An 18,955-nucleotide genomic window follows, 5' to 3' on the forward strand; every position below is an offset into this window, starting at 1 on the left:
GGGATTTTAGTTATCGTAGACAGGTGGTGTGTTAGGTGATGTGCCTCCTAAATTCCAGAGTATTTCCTGTTCCATTGGCATCATGGAAGCTGTAGTTTTCCCCCAATCCAACAGGTGCAGCACTGTGCTTTGCCTTGATGTACGGGGAGATGTTGCCCCCTTGTGGATGGTTCTTTACCTGCGACTGGCTCCTCCTCCTCAGAGTCTCTCTCTGTGCGCTCGGGGATACTGAAGTCTGAGGACATCTCGTTGTCGAATGGGCTCTCGTCCTGTCCCGAGCCACTCTGCTCCTCCCCACCTAGCGACCAGGCCACCGCCGCAGTTACCGTGAATACTGTTGCTGTGCTCCCTGCCATCTCCGTGGCGACGGCACTGCCGCTCTCACTCTCAAAGTAAAACGCAGAGGAGCGTTCTTCATTGTCGGCATCCGTAGAGGCGGCGACCTCAGAGGTGAATGGGGGGGGGACGGTGGGGATGTAAGGGAGCGTGCCCTCCCCCGAGGCTGAACTCTGAACCCTGTCCCATTCCTCATCTAGCTCGTCCTGGGCTTCTCCCAACAGGGTCGAGCCAGACGCACTACTGTCTACCGTCTGCAGATCAGGGGTGAGGGTGGGGGTGACGGGGGAGGCCGTGGAGGAGGAAGAGGAGGAGGGGGCGGAGGTTCGGATTGCCGAGACCCAGCGGTCCTTGGAGCGGGACGGCGTGGCTGTAACAGAAACGTGCAGGTCACTATGGGAACCAGAGAGAGGAGGATGAGGAGGAACAGGAGGAGAGGAGGAGGAAGAGAAGAAAGGCTGACCTCCAGACGGGTTGGTGGAGCCCGCCAGAGATGAATGGATGAGATGGTCTAAGTCGCTACCGGAGGAGTAGAGTGCTAGGCTAGCCGCCCCCCAGTCAGACGTGGGCAGGGGGAGGTGAGCAGAGGCATGCAACCAGGAAGAGGACGAGGAGCCATCCAGCGAGCAGGTACACAATGACTCCACACCATTGCTAGCTACCGTGAACCCAGCGCCACCATCAACGACCCCCGACAGAGAAGACTCTACTACACCGCCCGTAGCATAACTAGAGTCCCCCAGCCCGCCAGACACAGAGTCAGTGAGGCCCGGGGTGGCCCTGGACAGAGAGAAGTCACTAGAGAGGAGAAGAGAAGGCTGCAGGGAAAGAGAGGCTGCAGGGAGCGGTCTAGAGGCTAGCTCAGACAGGTCTCGCTCGGCGGGCGTGTCAGGTAGAGTTTGAAGGGGGGGAGTGTCACTAAATAGTGGGGGGTCACCCGAGGCCATGGACGAAGAACCAGACAACACATCGCCATCACCACTATCATCATCGCCATCATCACTAACACCACGAGAGACTACTGTCTCCCAACCAGACAGGGGGTGTGAGGGGTGAGGGAGGAGAGACAGGGTGGGGGAGGAGCGTGAGGAGGGAGTGAGGAATGAGTCACCACTAGACAACAGTGCGGTAGCAGCATGCGGGGAGTCCCGAGCAGGAGGGGTCACAGACGACACAGGTCTAGACGAAGGAGGGACATGCAGGCAGGCTGTGGGGGCGTTGCTAGGGGTGGAGCCGGGGTAACCAGGGGTCGTCGTGTCACACACAGGAAGGGTGGAGGGGAGGATCTCACCGTTGAACACCGGCTGCGTGGTCTGCGAGAGAACGCTGCCGAAGGAGGAGGCAGTGGACGAAAACAAGGGCATGCTGGGACTTGTAGGCTGTGGTGGTACCCCCTGAAAGAGGGAGGGGGAAGAAGTGGCCACGGTCCAGCTTTCCGGAAGAGGGGTGGCCATGGAAACACTGCTGCCTTTGCCGCTTGGGACGGTCACGGGGCGCCCCATCCCTCTGCCCTTCTCCTTTCTGCTTGAGGAAGTGGTGATGTCATCAGTGCGAGACAGCGGCATGGTCGCTGTAGTGGTATACTTCTGGGTACTCCCCCTCCCTCTGCTGCCTGGTAAGACAGCCCCCTCTGCTGGAGCGCTGGTCGTGGTGCGGTCCCTTACCCTCGGCTCCGTGGATGTATGGGATCGCTTGGGCTGAGTGGTCTTGAAAGGAGACCCTGGAGTGATGGTTCTCCTCTGGACAGAAGGAGTGGTTGTTCTGATACCAGGCAAGGGGAGGCTTGGTGGGCCAGTGGTTGTTTTGGGCCTGGTCCTCGTAGAGCTTGGGGTGGTCCAGTCCATGTCATTGTCCTGGTCTTCAACCGGTTCAACCGGGGGTCCATAGTCCTCCTGGTGGGGAAATACACACAGTCACACACTACATATACTGATGCCTTGTAATGAGACACTACTCCTTGTCCTATGTCCTACGTTTAAATGAATGTTTTTATTGCAGTGCGCTACAGACAGTATCACCACATTGCATTATGAAATAAGCAAAATGTATGTTATATTATACTTACTTCCTCTTCAAATCCAGTAGAATCTGGATCAGGGGTGTCCTCTGAAAATAATCACAGATGAGAGCGTTAGAAACATTTTGGAAACAATAAAGTACCTTCCCTATGAGCAAAATATGTTTTTGGGAGGTAGAAAATATGTTTTTTCAATGTCTTGTGCTCACTGGGTTACTGTACGTATGTTCATACAAATACCTAATTAAGACTGATACTTGATATCTCTCAACATATTATGGTCAACAGTCTGACAAGTTACGAAGATAACAGCCTAGACATTGTTTTGTGTGATTTTTTTGCTTCTGGCTTCAATTTAGGGCTCTAATCAATCTGTAAAACTGAAGCATTACAGATTCTGCGTTATAAATTGAAAGGTAATTTCCGATTGAGCCGACATATGCAGCGTTTACCGTGAATGCAGTCTCCGCTAAAGCAGGAACATTGCCTTTAAATTTCAATCATGCTGTAAAGCTTCCACGATGCGGATTGAAGAGAGCCCTTAGTTACAACTTTGACAATTAGTAACAATGACATTATAATCTGAGATACTGGTCCCATTGACAAACCCAACGACGTTCTTACAGACAGACACTTTACTTTAAACGTAAATTAAAATGTAACTGAAAGAATAACCATAAGGAGACACTCACACACACAAACAGGTTGAGTATATGTGAAAACCATTCTGTTTTTGATGGTAGGTTTTTGATGAATTGGGTGCAACACTGTATTTTAATTCACAGATTGGTCTTCAGGTCCAGGATAAAAGCTTGACAAAAATCTTCGGAAGCTTGATATCCACATCTTTCAATGGGTCCACAGTATATGAAGCGGCAAAAAATTAGATAGTATGAACCTATATTAGAAATCTTTGTGAATATGTTGCTGTCTCACCAGGTGAGGTGAGGTGAGGTGAGGTGAGAGAGAGAGAGAGAGAGAGAGAGAGAGAGAGAGAGAGAGAGAGAGAGAGAGAGAGAGAGAGAGAGAGAGAGAGAGAGAGAGAGAGAGAGAGAGAATGACAGGAGGGAGAAGTTATCCACAGGTAGTACTTCCGGGTCAGCACAAACTGAGTGTTAACACACCCATGCACATGCACACACAGGCCCACGCACACATCCTCTTACCTGGATGGGACTAAGTTACACATCATGGAGGCCTCAGGCCAGATCAGAGTGGGTTTGTAAAGCATGAGGTGGGTTTTTAAAAAGTTAAGTGGAGAGGGAAGGGATGAATGAATGAATTCACAAACGCGATTCACAAATGTGATGTTTTGTCACCACAATTGTCACAGCGCATTCGGTCACACAATTGTATCAAGTCATTTGGATGAGTGTACACAATTCATGCACATCGAAATATGATACAGAGGATTTTTAGCAAGACAAGATGTGTTTATTATAAACGTACAATTCAGCAGATACAGAGTACCCATCATTTCATACAAATGCTGCACATAAGCAAACATCCTCTTACTGTGACAGGAGGAAAAGATGCCATTTCAAAACAAAAGTGCAATTTTTTGTATTTTGTGTGACATAGAAGGGACACATGGAATCATCTTTGACCTTAACCAAACAGATTGAGGGGGTCATTCTTCGTCTTAGAAATCAAAGCACATTTGAAAAAGGTACAAAGAAAGGCGGACAGAAGATTTGACCAGAGACAGAGTACACTACACGCAGTACATTTACTGTGGCACATAGAGGAACTGTGTGCATGTTTAAAGGAACAGAACTGGACAGAGAGAGAAGACACAGTGAGACTGAGGGGTGGGGGGGGGGGTGCTTCAAATCACAAACAACATCATACAGGGAGCATGGCCAAGACGGCTGGGGAAACAGAAGTGTCTCTGGAAACCAGTGACAGTTCGGTGGGTGTGAAATGTGTGGTCATTTGTGGACATACGTGGACACCAATCTGAAACCACGACAGAACTATATCTTAACTTCTTCAGAATTCCCAATCTGTTAATTCTCTATCTGAGAAGCCTTCAGGGCATCTTATCTGCAAACTGACTGACTAGACTACACTAGTGGTAAGTGTGACTTTGCTGTTAAGACCTACCATTAAAGCGATACAGTAAAGGGAACTGGTTTGCAAATGATCAACCATCTATGTTTGGTCTCTACTCTCTATATCATCAGAACGCTACGGCAGAGTATACCCCCTATGTACGGTCTGTGTAGACGTATTGACGGTCGCGGTCGCTCTTACCGGGGTCGTCGATCGGCATGTCGACGGTCAGCTGCTCGCTCACGCGGCCGTACAGACCGTTGGTGCAGACCGCCATGACCTGAACCACGTAGCTGGTGTTGGCCATCAGGTCCTGCAATATGGCCCCCTGGGGAAAGACAGGGAGAGGGGAGTACATGGGATTTAGGGTGGTGGTGGTGATGGAGATGGAGATGTGGAGGGTTATACCTTTATAGCATCTGTTCTTGCATTCAATCATACTATGGTTCTTTAGTTTCTTTGTTTGTTTCTTCAGTCATTCATTCCTTAATTTGTTCATTCACACAAACCTTCCAAAATGTGATTGACAGGGTTTGGTTATCAGCGTGTGTTAGTTTGCTGAGCTCCAGCTCACAAGCATTAGTTCCGTGAACCACCCCCGCTACATACAGTTGAAGTCGGAAGTTTACATACACCTTAGCCAAATACATTTAAACTCAGTTTTTCACAATTCCTGAGATTTAATCCTAGTATAGATTCCCTGTCTTAGGTCAGTTAGGATCACCACTTCATTTTAAGAATGTGAAATGTCAGAATAATAATAGAGAGAATGATTTATTTCAGCTTTTATTTATTTCATCACATTCCCAGTGGGTCAGAAGTTTACATAAACTCAATTAGTATTTGGTAGCATTGCCGTTAATGTCACGAGTTACAAAGCCAGAACCCAGAAGCAGACCAGGACAAGGTAAGTTGAAACGAAGGTGAGTGTTTATTTACAAATTCAAGAGTGATGCTGAATAATCCAGGGAACAGAGCGGGCGGCGTTGATTAGTTGTTGGGGGTGCAGTGGTTGATCCAATCATGGCTCGGCAGCCGCCGACCACCAGGCAGAGGTTGGATGAAGGTTCCGGACGAGTGATGTTCATGGCTAACGATCCGGCAGGGAATGGATGTTAGGCCAGAGCCTAAGAAGGGTGATGATCAGGACCAGGTGTGCAGATTGCTGATGGGATGCAGGTGCGGAAATCAAGAGAGCTCCCCGGAGCGTTCCAGAACCCTCGGGAAACTGGAGATCCCGAGCAGAAAAAACTAGTCCACAGACAGGACCCGACTCAGACTGCCGGGATCGTTACAGTACCCCCCTCCGACGCAACGCCACCGGGCGGACTCCCGGAGCGCCAGGATGGAGGCGGTAGAAGTCACGGATGAGGTCAGCATCTAGGATCTGTCGCCGCGGAATCCAACTCCTCTCTTCAGGACCATACCCCTCCCAGTCCACGAGATACTGGAAACCCCGGCCCCGCCGTCTGGAATCCATGATGCGTCGCACCGTGTAGGCAGGACCACCTCCGATCATCCGAGGAGGAGGAGGAGGAGGCGGAGGAGGCAACAGAGGACTGAGGAAAACAGGCTTGAGGCAGGAGACATGAAAGGTGGGATGGACTCTGAGCGTCCTCGGGAGTTTGAGTCGAACTGCCACCGGGTTGATCACCTTCTCCACCACAAACGGACCAATGAACTTCGGTAACAACTTCCTAGACTCAGTCCGTAAAGGAAGATCCCGTGTGGCCAACCAGACCCTATCTCCGATGGTGTAGGTGGGAGCGGGGATCCGGCGACGATTCGCCTGGAGCTGATACCGGTCCGAAACTCTAAGGAGTGCCTTTCTGGCCCGATGCCAGGTCCGGTGGCAACGACGAATATGGGCCTGAACAGAAGGCACTGAGAGCTCCTTCTCCTGAGAAGGGAACAAGGGAGGTTGGTAGCCATACAGGCACTGGAAGGGAGACATCCCAGTGGCAGATGTAGGGAGAGTATTGTGGGCATACTCAACCCAAGGCAACTGAGAGACCCAGGAGGTGGGGTTGGAAGAGGCCAGGCAGCGTAGCGTGGATTCCATCTTCTGGTTGGCTCTCTCCGCCTGACCATTAGATTGGGGGTGAAAACCAGATGTGAGACTGACTGTAGCTCCAATGGCCAAACAGAAGGACTTCCAGACAGCAGAGGTAAACTGAGGGCCACGGTCGGAAACGAGATCACTGGGCAACCCGTGGACCCTGAAAACCTCCCTAACCAGGATCTCGGACGTCTCCGAGGCAGAGGGAAGCTTGGCAATTGGCACAAAGTGGGCGAACTTGCTGAATCTGTCCACGATAGTCAGAACGACCGTGTTCCCCTCAGAAGCGGGCAACCCAGTGACAAAGTCCAGGGGCCAGATGCGACCATGGTCGCGGGGAATAGGAAGGGGGTGAAGTAGTCCAGAGCTGGGCCGATTGGTACCCTTATTCTGCGCACACACTGGACAGGCAGCAACATAACCCCGAGTATCCTCGGCCATGGCAGGCCACCAAAAACGTCTGCGAAGAAACGCCATCGTCCGAGCCACGCCAGGGTGACAAGCCATCTTGCTGGCGTGGGACCATTTGAGGACCGCAGGACGAACCGACTCAGGCACAAACAACCGACCGGGTGGACCGTTACCGGGACCGGGCTGCGTCCGAAGAGCCGCCATCACCTCCTCCTCAATCTTCCACCTAACAGCTCCCACGACGCAGTTCCGGGGGAGAATTGTCTCGGTCTTGGACCCACCCTCCTCCGTCTTGGAGAACATCCGAGACAAGGCGTCCGCCTTGCCGTTCTTAGATCCAGGTCGGAACGTCAGGGAAAAATTGAATCGTCCGAAAAACAACGACCACCTGGCCTGACGGGAGTTGAGACGTCTAGCCGATTGCACGTAAGCAAGATTCTTGTGGTCAGTCCAGACAATAAACGGTTGCTCCGCCCTCCAACCAGTGGCGCCACTCCTCCAAGGCAAGTTTCACCGCGAGAAGCTCCCGGTTACCCACATCGTAATTCCTCTCCGCAGGCGAAAGGCGACGAGAGTAGTAGGCGCAGGGATGGAGTTTACTGTCCGTGGAGCATCGCTGCGACAGGATGGCGCCAACTCCCACATCAGACGCGTCCACTTCAACGACGAACTGACGGGCCGTGTCCGGTTGAGAGAGAATCGGTGCGTTGGTGAATCGCCTCTTCAAATCCAGAAACGCTCGATCCGCCTCCGGATTCCACTTGAAGTTCCTGATACTGGAAGTCAAGGCAGTTAACGGAGCGGCCACACGGCTGTAATCCCGGATGAATCTGCGGTAGAAATTCGCAAACCCCAAAAATCTCTGGAGCTGCAATCTCGTACCGGGCTGGGCCCATTCCAGAACCGCTCTAACCTTCTCCTGGTCCATCCTAATCTCTCCCCTGGAGATGATGTACCCGAGAAAGGATGTCGTGTGGGCGTGAAACTCGCACTTCTCGGCCTTCACGAACAGGCGATTCTCCAACAATCGCTGCAGAACCTGCCGGACATGCTGGACGTGGTCGGAAGGTTCCTTCGAGAAGATCAGAATGTCATCCAGGTAAACAAACACAAAGAGACCGATCATATCTCTCAGGACGTCGTTCACCATACTCTGGAATACCGCTGGAGCATTGGTCAGTCCAAACGGCATCACCTGATACTCGAAGTGACCCATCGGTGTATTGAAACCCGTCAACCACTCGTCTCCCTCTCTGATCCGGACCATGTGATACGCATTGCGTAGGTCTAGCTTGGTGAACACCGTAGCACCCTGTAAGGAGTCGAAGGCAGAACTCATCAAGGGCAGGGGATACTTGTTCTTGACCGTGATGTCATTCAACCCCCGATAATCAATACACGGTCGAAGAGAGCCATCCTTCTTACCCACAAAGAAGAATCCTGCCCCCCAGGGGTGATGACGAGGGACGAACGAGACCAGCAGCTAGGGACTCCTTGATGTAGGTCTCCAAAGCCTCACGTTCAGGGCGGGAGATACTGTATAACCTTCCCTTGGGGTAGACAGCTCCAGGGAACAGGTTGATGGCACAATCATATGGTCGGTGGGGAGGGAGTGACAGAGCCTTCTGCTTACTGAACACTTCCCCCAAATCGTGATATGTCTCGGGAACCAGGGACAAATCTGGGGGTTTAGCCTCAATCACCTGACTGGGAACCGAATGGGGACAGGCAGTCTTGAGACAGTTAGCATGACAATCAAGGCTCCAACTCGTTACCTTGCCCGTCACCCAATCGAACGTGGGATTGTGTTCCTTCAGCCAGGGGTATCCAAGGACCAGAGGAACATGGGAAGACGGCAGAATGAAGAATGAAATCATCTCCGAATGATTCCCCGACAACAGCATCTTAACCGGTTCAGTCCTCATCGTGATACGTGCCAGACTACTGCCGTTCAGAGTGGTCGCTTCAATGGCTTCCGGCAATTGCTCCTTGGAAAGCCCCAGCTGTTCCACCAACTCGGCATCAAGAAAGCTTCCATCGGCACCTGAATCGATAAAAGCGTTAATCGCTAAGCTCTGATTCCTGTTCACAAGGGTAGCCGGGAAACGGGGTCTGACAGAGGTACTGAGAGGTTGAAACTGGCTCGCTAAAAGTCCTCCCAACTTTAGCGAGCCGGGCAGTTTGACGACCGCCGGGAACAAGTGGAGATGTAATGTCCCGAGCTACCACAGTAGAGGCAGCAGTTGGTCTTACGTCTATGTTGACGCTCCTCCTTGGTTAACCCGTGCCGCCCCACTTGCATGGGTTCAGAATCGGGAGAGAGGACCTCTCCACTAATCCTTTGTGGTGGAGAATGATCGACGTGTTCTGGTCCACCACCCGACCCGACTGGGAACTGAGAAGCTGATCGACTGGACGGACCCCATTGCTTCTCCCTCCTTCGCTCTCGGACTCGATTATCCACCCGAATAGACAAGGCTACCAAGCTGTCCAGGTCACTAGGCTCCGGATAGGAGATCAGCTCATCCTTGAGCTGCTCCGACAGACCCTGGTAAAAGGCCGCTTGCAGAGACTCCTCATTCCACCCACTCTCCACAGCCAACGTCTTGAACTCGATCACGAAGTCGGCCACGCTGCGAGTTCCTTGGTGGAGCGAAAACAGGCGCCTAGCTGCGTCCCTCCCTCGGACGGAATGGTCGAAGAGCTTCCTCATCTCGGCCGTGAACCCCTGGTATGAAGCCATGCAGGGGTCTTGTCGTTCCCAAACGGCTGAAGCCCACTCCAGCGCTCGACCACGCAGCAACTCAATCACAAAGGCTATCCTAGCCTTGTCTGTGGCATAAGAGTAGGGCTGTAGATCGAACACTAACCCACACTGCATAAGGAAAGAACGGCATCTTCCCAGCTCCCCCTCATATTTATCCGGCGTCGGAACCTTGGGCTCACGGAAGGACACCGCTTCAGACGCGGCAGGCGAGATGGGTGAAACCGGTAGTGGATCCTCCACCGGAAACTTGCGCTGGTTCTGGACCTCCGTCAGACCGGTAGAAAGGTTCCGAACTGCCAACGCGATCTCCTGTAGCTCCGTGCTATGATGGCCCAACATCTTCTCCTGATGGGTAATGGCATGGCGAACAGAGTCCAGGTCCGCTGGGTTCATTACTGGCCGGATCGTTCTGTCACGAGTTACAAAGCCAGAACCCAGAAGCAGACCAGGACAAGGTAAGTTGAAACGAAGGTGAGTGTTTATTTACAAATTCAAGAGTGATGCTGAATAATCCAGGGAACAGAGCGGGCGGCGTTGATTAGTTGTTGGGGGTGCAGTGGTTGATCCAATCATGGCTCGGCAGCCGCCGACCACCAGGCAGAGGTTGGATGAAGGTTCCGGACGAGTGATGTTCATGGCTAACGATCCGGCAGGGAATGGATGTTAGGCCAGAGCCTAAGAAGGGTGATGATCAGGACCAGGTGTGCAGATTGCTGATGGGATGCAGGTGCGGAAATCAAGAGAGCTCCCCGGAGCGTTCCAGAACCCTCGGGAAACTGGAGATCCCGAGCAGAAAAAACTAGTCCACAGACAGGACCCGACTCAGACTGCCGGGATCGTTACAGTTAATTTTTTTTACTTGGGTCAAACGTTTCGGGTAGCCTTCCACAAGCTTCCCACAATAAGTTGGGTGAATTTTGGCCCATTCCTCCTGACAGAGCTGATGTAACTGAGTCAGGTTTGTAGGTCTCCTTGCTCGCACACACTTTTTCAGTTCTGCCCACAAATCTTCTATAGGATTGAGGTCAGGGCTTTGTGATGGCCACTCCAATACCTTGACTTTGGTGTCCTTAAGCCATTTTGCCACAACTTTGGAAGTATGCTTGGGGTCATTGTCCATTTGGAAGACCCATTTGCGACCAAGCTTTAACTTCCTGACTGATGTCTTGAGATGGTTCAATATATCCACATAATTTTCCTTCCTCATGATGCCATCTATTTTGTGAAGTGTACCAGTCCCTCCTGCAGCAAAGTACCCCCACAGCATGATGCTGCCACCTCCGTGCTTCATGGTTGGGATGGTGTTCTTCGGCCTGCAACCCACCCCATTTTTCCTCCAAACATAAAGATGGTCATTATGGCCAAACAGTTATATTTTTGTTTAATCAGACCAGAGGACATTTCTCCAAAAAGTACGATCTTTGTCCCGGTTTTGGAGCAGTGGCTTCTTCCTTGCTGAGCGGCCTTTCAGGTTATGTCGATATAGGACTCGTTTTACTGTGGATATAGATACTTTTGTAGCTGTTTCCTCCAGCATCTTCACAAGGTCCTTTGCTGTTGTTCTGGGATTGATTTGCACTTTTTGCACCAAAGTATGTTCATCTCTAGGAGACAGAACGCGTCTCCTTCCTGAGCGGTATGACGGCTGCGTGGTCCCATGGTGTTTATACTTGCTTACTATTGTTTGTACAGATGAACATGGTACCTTCAGGCGTTTGGAAATTGCTCCGAAGGATGAACCAGACTTGTGGAGGTCTTGGCTGATTTATTTTGATTTTCCCATGATGTCAAGCAAAGAGGCACTGAGTTTGAAAGTAGGCCTTGAAATACATCCACAGGTACACCTCCAATTGACTCAAATTATGTCAATTAGCCTATCAGAAGCTTCTAAAGCCATGACATCATTTTCTGGAATTTTCCAAGCTGTTTAAAGCCACAGTCAACATAGTGTATGTAAACCTCTGACCCACTGGAATTGTGATACAGTGAATTATAAATGAAATAATCTGTCTGTAAACAATTGTTTGAAAAATTACTTGTGTCATGCACAAAGTAGATGTCGTAACCGACTTGCTAAAACTATAGTTTGTTAACAAGAAATTTGTGGAGTGGTTGAAAAACAAGTTTTAATGACTCCAACCTAAGTGTATGTAAACCTCCGACTTCAACTGTAAATGTCCCTCACCACATCCTGGTCTCCATCGGTCAGGTACTCGAAGGCTGGAGGGTCCTCTCCCTGGGCCAGCTTGTAGGTAACTGAGTACTTCTCTATCCCGGCGTCGTACACCGCCCGTGGCCGCTCCCACATCACCAGCAGGCTGGTCAGGTTATGGGGGTCTGCCTGCACGTTCTCCGGCTCTGAACTGCAGACTGACAGAGAGAGAGAGAGAGAGAGAGAGAGAGAGAGAGAGAGAGAGAGAGAGAGAGAGAGAGAGAGAGAGAGAGAGAGAGAGAGAGAGAGAGAGAGAGAGAGAGAGAGAGAGAGAGAGAGAGAGAGAGAGAGAGAGAGAGAGAGAGAGAGAGAGAGAGAGAGAGAGAGAGAGAGAGAGAGAGAGAGAGAGAGAGAGAGAGAGAGAGAGAGAGAGAGAGAGAGAGAGAGAGAGAGAGAGAGAGAGAGAGAGAGAGAGAGAGAGAGAGAGAGAGAGAGAGAGAGAGAGAGAGAGAGAGAGAGAGAAATAAATCCAAATTATTTTAGATTCTTAAGAATTCAACGTAAAATAATCACTTGCAGTGGTACAAAGAAATGTGTAGAATAAATGTCAAACTTCATTCCTGGCACCAAAACCAGAATATTTGTTCTCAATTTTGCATGGGGGAATAATGGTCATCACAACTGGGTGTTTCTTCCGTTAAGAGGGATAAATCTGTGCCTCATGCCTGTGTCAAAGGTCACCATCAAAGATTAGTGCTCCGGCACTAATGCAGCTCACAGACACACTGAGACCCTGGGATTAACACAGATTAGAGGGGGGAGAAAGAGATTTAAATCAATTAAAATGAGACCTGAGACAATGGCCAGGGACAATAACTTAACTGTTGACACATTTCCTACACGATCTACGCTAAAGCCTGCACTTCAGTTGACTTAGTCACTTATCATCTTTGCCCAGAAGGGTCATAAGGGCGTCACAAGAGTAGACCATGGAAATCATTTGGGGTGTTTTTCATGTTTTTAATGATGCTGAGGGGCTTAAGAAAGAGAGACTCACATTTGTACTAACTCCTTTTGAGCACAAGAGGGCAGAGAGGAGCAAAGAAACAGCAGTCTTTTTCAGTCTTTATTTTATTTTGTTGTGACGTGCATCTCACACCTATTCATGTACATAATATATCATATTCAATGCGCTGTATCCATTTTCCAAAGACGTTTGGAAAGTGCTCTATGAAAGTGAGGGGCCAGCCACAGACTCTGAGCAGGTAACCTAGCAACACCTAGCGACCACCATAGGGGAGAGAACTTCAAACTGAGAGACTAATATCAATGCTGGCATGACACGTAAAGTAGGGAGAGAGATAGAGAGAGATGCGAGAGAGAGAGGGCTGTCCCTAGTGTATTAGCCTGGTGCCTAAGCAATTAAATTCCCCTTTCAAGGATATAAGGAGAGTCTGGGTATAATTAAGAGAGGCACACACACACAGATGCTGACACACATGCTGTCTTATATTGAATGCCTGCCAGCATGCCACATGCTAGTTAAAGTCCTGATTAATGCTGATGTCTAACCAGTCGAAAACACACATCAAACTGCCATCACGGCTTTAGAAGGGTCAGGAACCAGTATGATCCATTAAATGAGCTCTGTGAGACAGCCACAGTGTACAGTGTATGTGTCTGTATATATGTGTGTGTGTGTGTGTGTGTGTGTGTGTGTGTGTGTGTGTGTGTGTGTGTGTGTGTGTGTGTGTGTGTGTGTGTGTGTGTGTGTGTGTGTGTATGTGTGTGTGTGTGTGTGTGTGTGTGTGCGTGTGTGCATGTGTGTCACAGATTACATTTGCCCATAACAAGGTGCAGGTTCTCAGTTGGGTTACCAGTACTTGCCTCGTATGTATCAAAATCCACCTATGACATTTTAATAGGCCACCAAAAGTGTCACAAATATATTTGGGATGTTTGTTATTGGTATGATGCTACGTTCTGCTCAGAATTAAATATGCTATGCTCTGCTGCAATGACAATGTAGGCTTAATACATATTAATGCTCTATTTCTCTGTGAGTTACTTGACAGCCGACTTTTTTCCAGCCCAGCATTAACAAACCTGAATCTATTCATCACCTAATCATCAAGACCATGATTAGTTGAATCAGGTGTTAGTGCCAAGAACCAGGAGTGAATACGACAGATGGTTGGATGGTTTATTGGAGACAGACAAGACAGACAGACAGACAGACAGACAGACAGACAGACAGACAGGCAGGCAGACAGACAGGCAGACAGACAGGACAGACAGGTACATACTGGGAGTGAGGACCTCCTCTGTGCCGGTGTAGGAGGAGAAGGCCTGGCCCATGAACTGCTGCTGCTGCTCCCTGTAGTTGTTCTGCAGGTAGTCCATCAGCATCACGTAGCCCGCCTGCTGCATGGTCATCACCTCACAGAACATCTCCAGCTACAACACAATGCAATGAACAGTTATAACCTCTTATGACCCCTCATAGCATAACCTCAAAATAATGTCACAGAGGAAGTCTGCTACGTGGTCATCACCTCACAGAACATCTCCAGCGACAACACATGCATCCAACACATTCATAAACACATTATTACATAGCTATAACATGTCTTAATGTTATATAGCCTGCTATATGGTCATCACCTCACAGAACATCACCAGCTACAATACAATACAACCAACACATTCATACAGTACAATGCCTCTGTGACTTCTAGGAAGATTTTATCCCACTTAACCCCAACATTTATCCAGGTTTTAGCCATCATTGTAAAGCCCTAGTTATTTTGTTGCTTTGACAAAGTCATTTCTGAAGATTGTTATTTATTTTATGTGATTAGTGATTCCTTTACGTGTGTCCCTCAGTTTAAGGTCGACCCTGTACGTGAATTGAACTCTCCTTTAAATATGGTGAAACTTTTCCTTTTTAAATATTTATTTCAAAATATATATTGAACATCTAATAGTAAAATCATAGTGTAAAAGCAGGTGAGCTGGTTCTACTCTTTTTGGCCATTTTCTGGTGTTTTGTGGTGGAAAAATGAGAGGGTCGAAAATAACAGGTCAACCCTGTTACCTACCCATAGATAGATAGGCTAGAAATGTTTTAACAATGTAATTTTTTGGTGAAGCTCGCGTTCAATTGCCACTCCCTGTTGCACACAACAAGATTATATTCCCCCTGTCAGAAGGGGATTTATGGCTGATATAAGTTTAAATCGTCAATCCTCTTATGGTCAGCCCTGTTACTTTATTTGGCACTTAGTACGCACTTACTATAGTCTTTTTTTATTTATTTAACCTCTTGAGATTGGAAAACTAGTTTTTTATTAAATTGAATATGTGCTCTTTATGACAGAATGTTAAAATTAGGTGAAATAAAAATTATTATAATTTTTTTACCAAGTTACACTTCTCAAAAGGCACTGAATTGGAGGCACGACCCACATACTAGCAAATTACTATTATCATCAATTTTCACATAGACCTTCAAAACTACGGGTCATACAGTATTCAGTCCTCACACAGCCTAACACACAGGCCATCAGTAACAATTTGTTGTAAATAAGAACATTGTATATACAAATTTGATCTTAATTGACTGGTAAAAAAAAGGAAAAGGAAAAATAAATAAACACATGCTAGACACACGCATGGATGCATGTCATATACAGTGCATTCTGAAAGTATTCAGACCCCTTAACTTTTTTCACATTTTGTTGCGTTACAGCCTTATTCTAAAATGGATTAAATCATTTTTTTCCCTTAATCAATCTACACACAATACCCCATGATGACAAAGGAAAAACACGTTTTTAGAAATGTTTGCAAATGTATTAAAAATAAAATAAAAAAATATCACATTTACATAAGTATTCAGACCCTTTACTCAGTACTTTGTTGAAGCGAATACAGCCTTGGGTCTTCTTGGGTAGGATGCTACAAGCTTAGCACACCTGCATTTGGGGAGTTTCTCCCATTCTTGTCTGCAGATCCTCTCAAGCTCTGTCAGGTTGTATGGGAGCGTCGCTGCACAGCTATTTTCAGGTCTCTCCAGAGATGTTAGATCGGGTTAAAGTCCGGGCTCTGGCTGGGCCACTCAAGGACATTCAGAGAATTGTCCCGAAGCCACTTCTGCGTTGTCTGCGCTGTGTGCTTTGGGTCGTTGTTCTGTTGAAAGGTGAACCTTTGCCCCAGTCTGAGGTCCTGAGCGCTCTGGAGCAGGTTTTCATCATGGATCTCTCTTTACTTTGCTCTGTTCATCTTTCCCTCGATCCTGACTAGTCTCCCAATCCCTGCAGCTGAAAAACATCCCCACAGCATAATGCTGCCAATACCATGCTTCACCGTATGGATGGTGCTTGGTTTCCTCCAGACGTGACGCTTGACATTCAGGCCAAAGAGTTCAATCTTGGTATAATCAGGCCAGAGAATCTTGTTTCTCATGGTCTGAGAGTCTTTTAGGTGCCTTTTGGCAAACTCCAAGCGAGTGGCTTTCATCTGGCAAACCTTTGACTGGTACTGTACATACCTACATACACATACATACACACATATACAGTTGAAGTCGGAAGTTTACATACACTTACTCGTATTTCAACCACTCCACACATTTCTTCTTAACAAACTATAGTTTTGGCAAGTCGGTTAGGACATCTACTTTGTGCATGACACAAGTAATTTTTCCAACAATTGTTTACAGACAGATTATTTCACTTATAATTCACTGTATCACAATTCCAGTGGGTCAGAAGTTTACTTACACTTAGTTGACTGTGCCTTTAAACAGCTTGGAAAATTCCAGAAAAGGATGTCATGGCTTTAGAAGCTTCTGATAGGCTAATTGACATCATTTGAGTCAATTGGAGGTGTACCTGTGGATGTATTTCAAGGCCTACTTTCAAACTCAGTGCCTCTTTGCTTGACATCATGGGAAAATCAAAAGAAATCAGCCAAGACCTCAGAAAAAAAATTGTAGACCTCCACAAGTCTGGTTCATCCTTCGGAGCAATTTCCAAACGCCTGAAGGTACCACGTTCATCTGTACAAACAATCGAAAGCAAGTATGAACACCATAGGACCACGCAGCCGTCATACCGCTTAGGAAGGAGACGCGTTCTGTCCGCTAGAGATGAACGTACTTTGGTGCGAAAACTGCAAATCATTCCCAGAACAACAGCAAAGGACCTTGTGAAGATATTGGAGGAAACAGGTACAAAAGTATCTATATCCACAGTAAAACAAGTCCTATATCGACATAACCTGAAAGGCCGCTTAGCAAGGAAGAAGCCACTGCTCCAAAACCGCCATAAAAAAGCCAGACTACGGTTTGCAATTGCACATGGGGACAAAGATCACACTTTTTGGAGAAATGTCCTCTTGTCTGATGAAACAAAAATAGAACTGTTTGGCCATAATGACCATCATTATGTTTGGAGGAAAAAGGGGGCTGCTTGCAAGCCAAAGAACACCACACCAACCGTGAAGCACAGGGGTGGCAGCATCATGCTGTGGGGGTGCTTTGCTGCAGGAGGGACTGGTGCACTTCACAAAATAGATGGCATCATGTGGAAGGAAAATTATGTGGATATATTGAAGCAACATCTCGAGACATTCGTCAGGAAGTTAAAGCTTGGTCGCAAATGAGTCTTCCAAATGGACAATTACCCCAAGCATACTTCCAAAGTTGTGGCAAAATGGCTTAAGGACAACAAAGTCAAGGTATTGGAGTGGCCATCACAAAGCCCTGACCTCAATCCTATAGAAAATGTGTGGGCAGAACTGAAAAAGCGTGTGTGAGCAAGCAGGCCTATGAAAACCTGACTCAGTTACACCAGCTCTGTCAGGAGGAATGGGCCATTGTCCATTTGGAAGACCCATTTGCGACCAAGCTTTAACTTCCTAACTGATGTCTTGAGATGTGGCCAAACAGTTTTGTTTCATCAGACCAGAGGACATTTCTCCAAAAAGTACGATCTTTGTCCCCATGTGCAGTTGCAAACTGAAGTTTGGCTTTTATATGGTGGTTTTGGAGCAGTGGCTTCTTCCTTGCTGAGCAGCCTTTCAGGTTATGTGGATATAGGACTCATTTTACTGTGGATATAGATACTTTTGTACCTGTTTCTCCAGCATCTTAACAAGGTCCTTTGCTGTTGTTCTGGGATTGATTTGCACTTTTCGCACCGAAGTACGTTCATCTCTAGGAGACAGAACGCGTCTCCTTCCTGAGCAGTATGATGGCTGCGTGGTCCCATGGTGTTTATACTTGCGTACTATTATTTGTACAGATGAACGTGGTACCTTCAGGCATTTGGAAATTGCTCCCAAGGATGAACCAGACTTGTGGAGGTCTACAACTTTTTTCTGAGGTCTTGGCTGATTTCTTTAGATTTTCCCATGATGTCAAGCAAAGAGGCACTGAGTTTGAAGGTAGGCCTTGAAATACATCCACAGGAACACCTCCAATTGACTCAAATGATGTCAATTAGCCTATCAAAAGCTTTTAAAGCCTCCAAACGAGCTTCAATGCCATACAACAATCCTTCAGTAGCCTCCAACTGCTCTTAAACACTAGTAAAACTAAATGCATGCTTTTCAATCGAACGCTGCTGGCACCCGCCCACCCGACTAGAATCACCACTCTCGACGGGTCTGACCTAGAGTATGTGGACAACTACAAATACCTAGGTGTCTGGTTAGACTGTAAACTCAACTTCCAGACTCACATAAAGAATCTCCAATCCAAAGTTAAATCTAGAATCGGCTTCCTATTTCGCAACAAAGCCTCCTTCACTCATGCTGCCAAACATGCCCTCGTAAAACTGACTATCCTACCGATCCTTGACTTCGGCGATGTCATTTACAAAATAGCCTCCAACACTCTACTCAGCAAATTGGATGTAGTCTATCACAGTGCCATCCGTTTTGTCTCCAAAGCCCCATACACTACCCACCACTGTGACCTGTACGCTCTTGTTGGCTGGTCCTCACTACATGTTCGTCGTCAAACCCACTGGCTCCAGGCCATCTATAAATCACTGCTAGGCAAATCCCCGCCTTATCTTAGCTCATTGGTCACCATGTTACGGTTCGGCACTGTTGGTCCGGTTCCCGCTTGTTTCCCTTTTCCTTTTTCCC

General features: G+C 48.0%; 1 protein-coding gene across 7 annotated transcripts in view; it reads right to left on the reverse strand.

Annotated features, from left to right (window-relative positions):
- The window catches only part of LOC121532032 (receptor-type tyrosine-protein phosphatase zeta), a 79,884-nt gene that overhangs the window by 13,144 nt on the left and 47,785 nt on the right, over positions 1-18,955 (reverse strand). For 2 of the 7 annotated variants that reach the window (XM_041837677.2, XM_041837676.2), the window contains exons 8-12: positions 14,104-14,254; positions 11,831-12,015; positions 4,610-4,736; positions 2,402-2,442; positions 1,628-2,228 (exon numbers count right to left, since the gene is read on the reverse strand). In XM_041837677.2, the coding sequence (XP_041693611.1) occupies positions 1,628-2,228; positions 2,402-2,442; positions 4,610-4,736; positions 11,831-12,015; positions 14,104-14,254 (1,105 nt within the window). Of the gene's footprint in view, positions 1-178; positions 2,229-2,401; positions 2,443-4,609; positions 4,737-11,830; positions 12,016-14,103; positions 14,255-18,955 lie in introns of all 7 variants that reach the window. The other 5 variants (XM_041837673.2, XM_041837672.2, XM_041837675.2 and 2 more) reach the window with 4 other exon arrangements.

This window comes from Coregonus clupeaformis, unplaced genomic scaffold, assembly GCF_020615455.1.
Source record: "Coregonus clupeaformis isolate EN_2021a unplaced genomic scaffold, ASM2061545v1 scaf0073, whole genome shotgun sequence".
Lineage (NCBI taxonomy): Eukaryota > Metazoa > Chordata > Actinopteri > Salmoniformes > Salmonidae > Coregonus > Coregonus clupeaformis.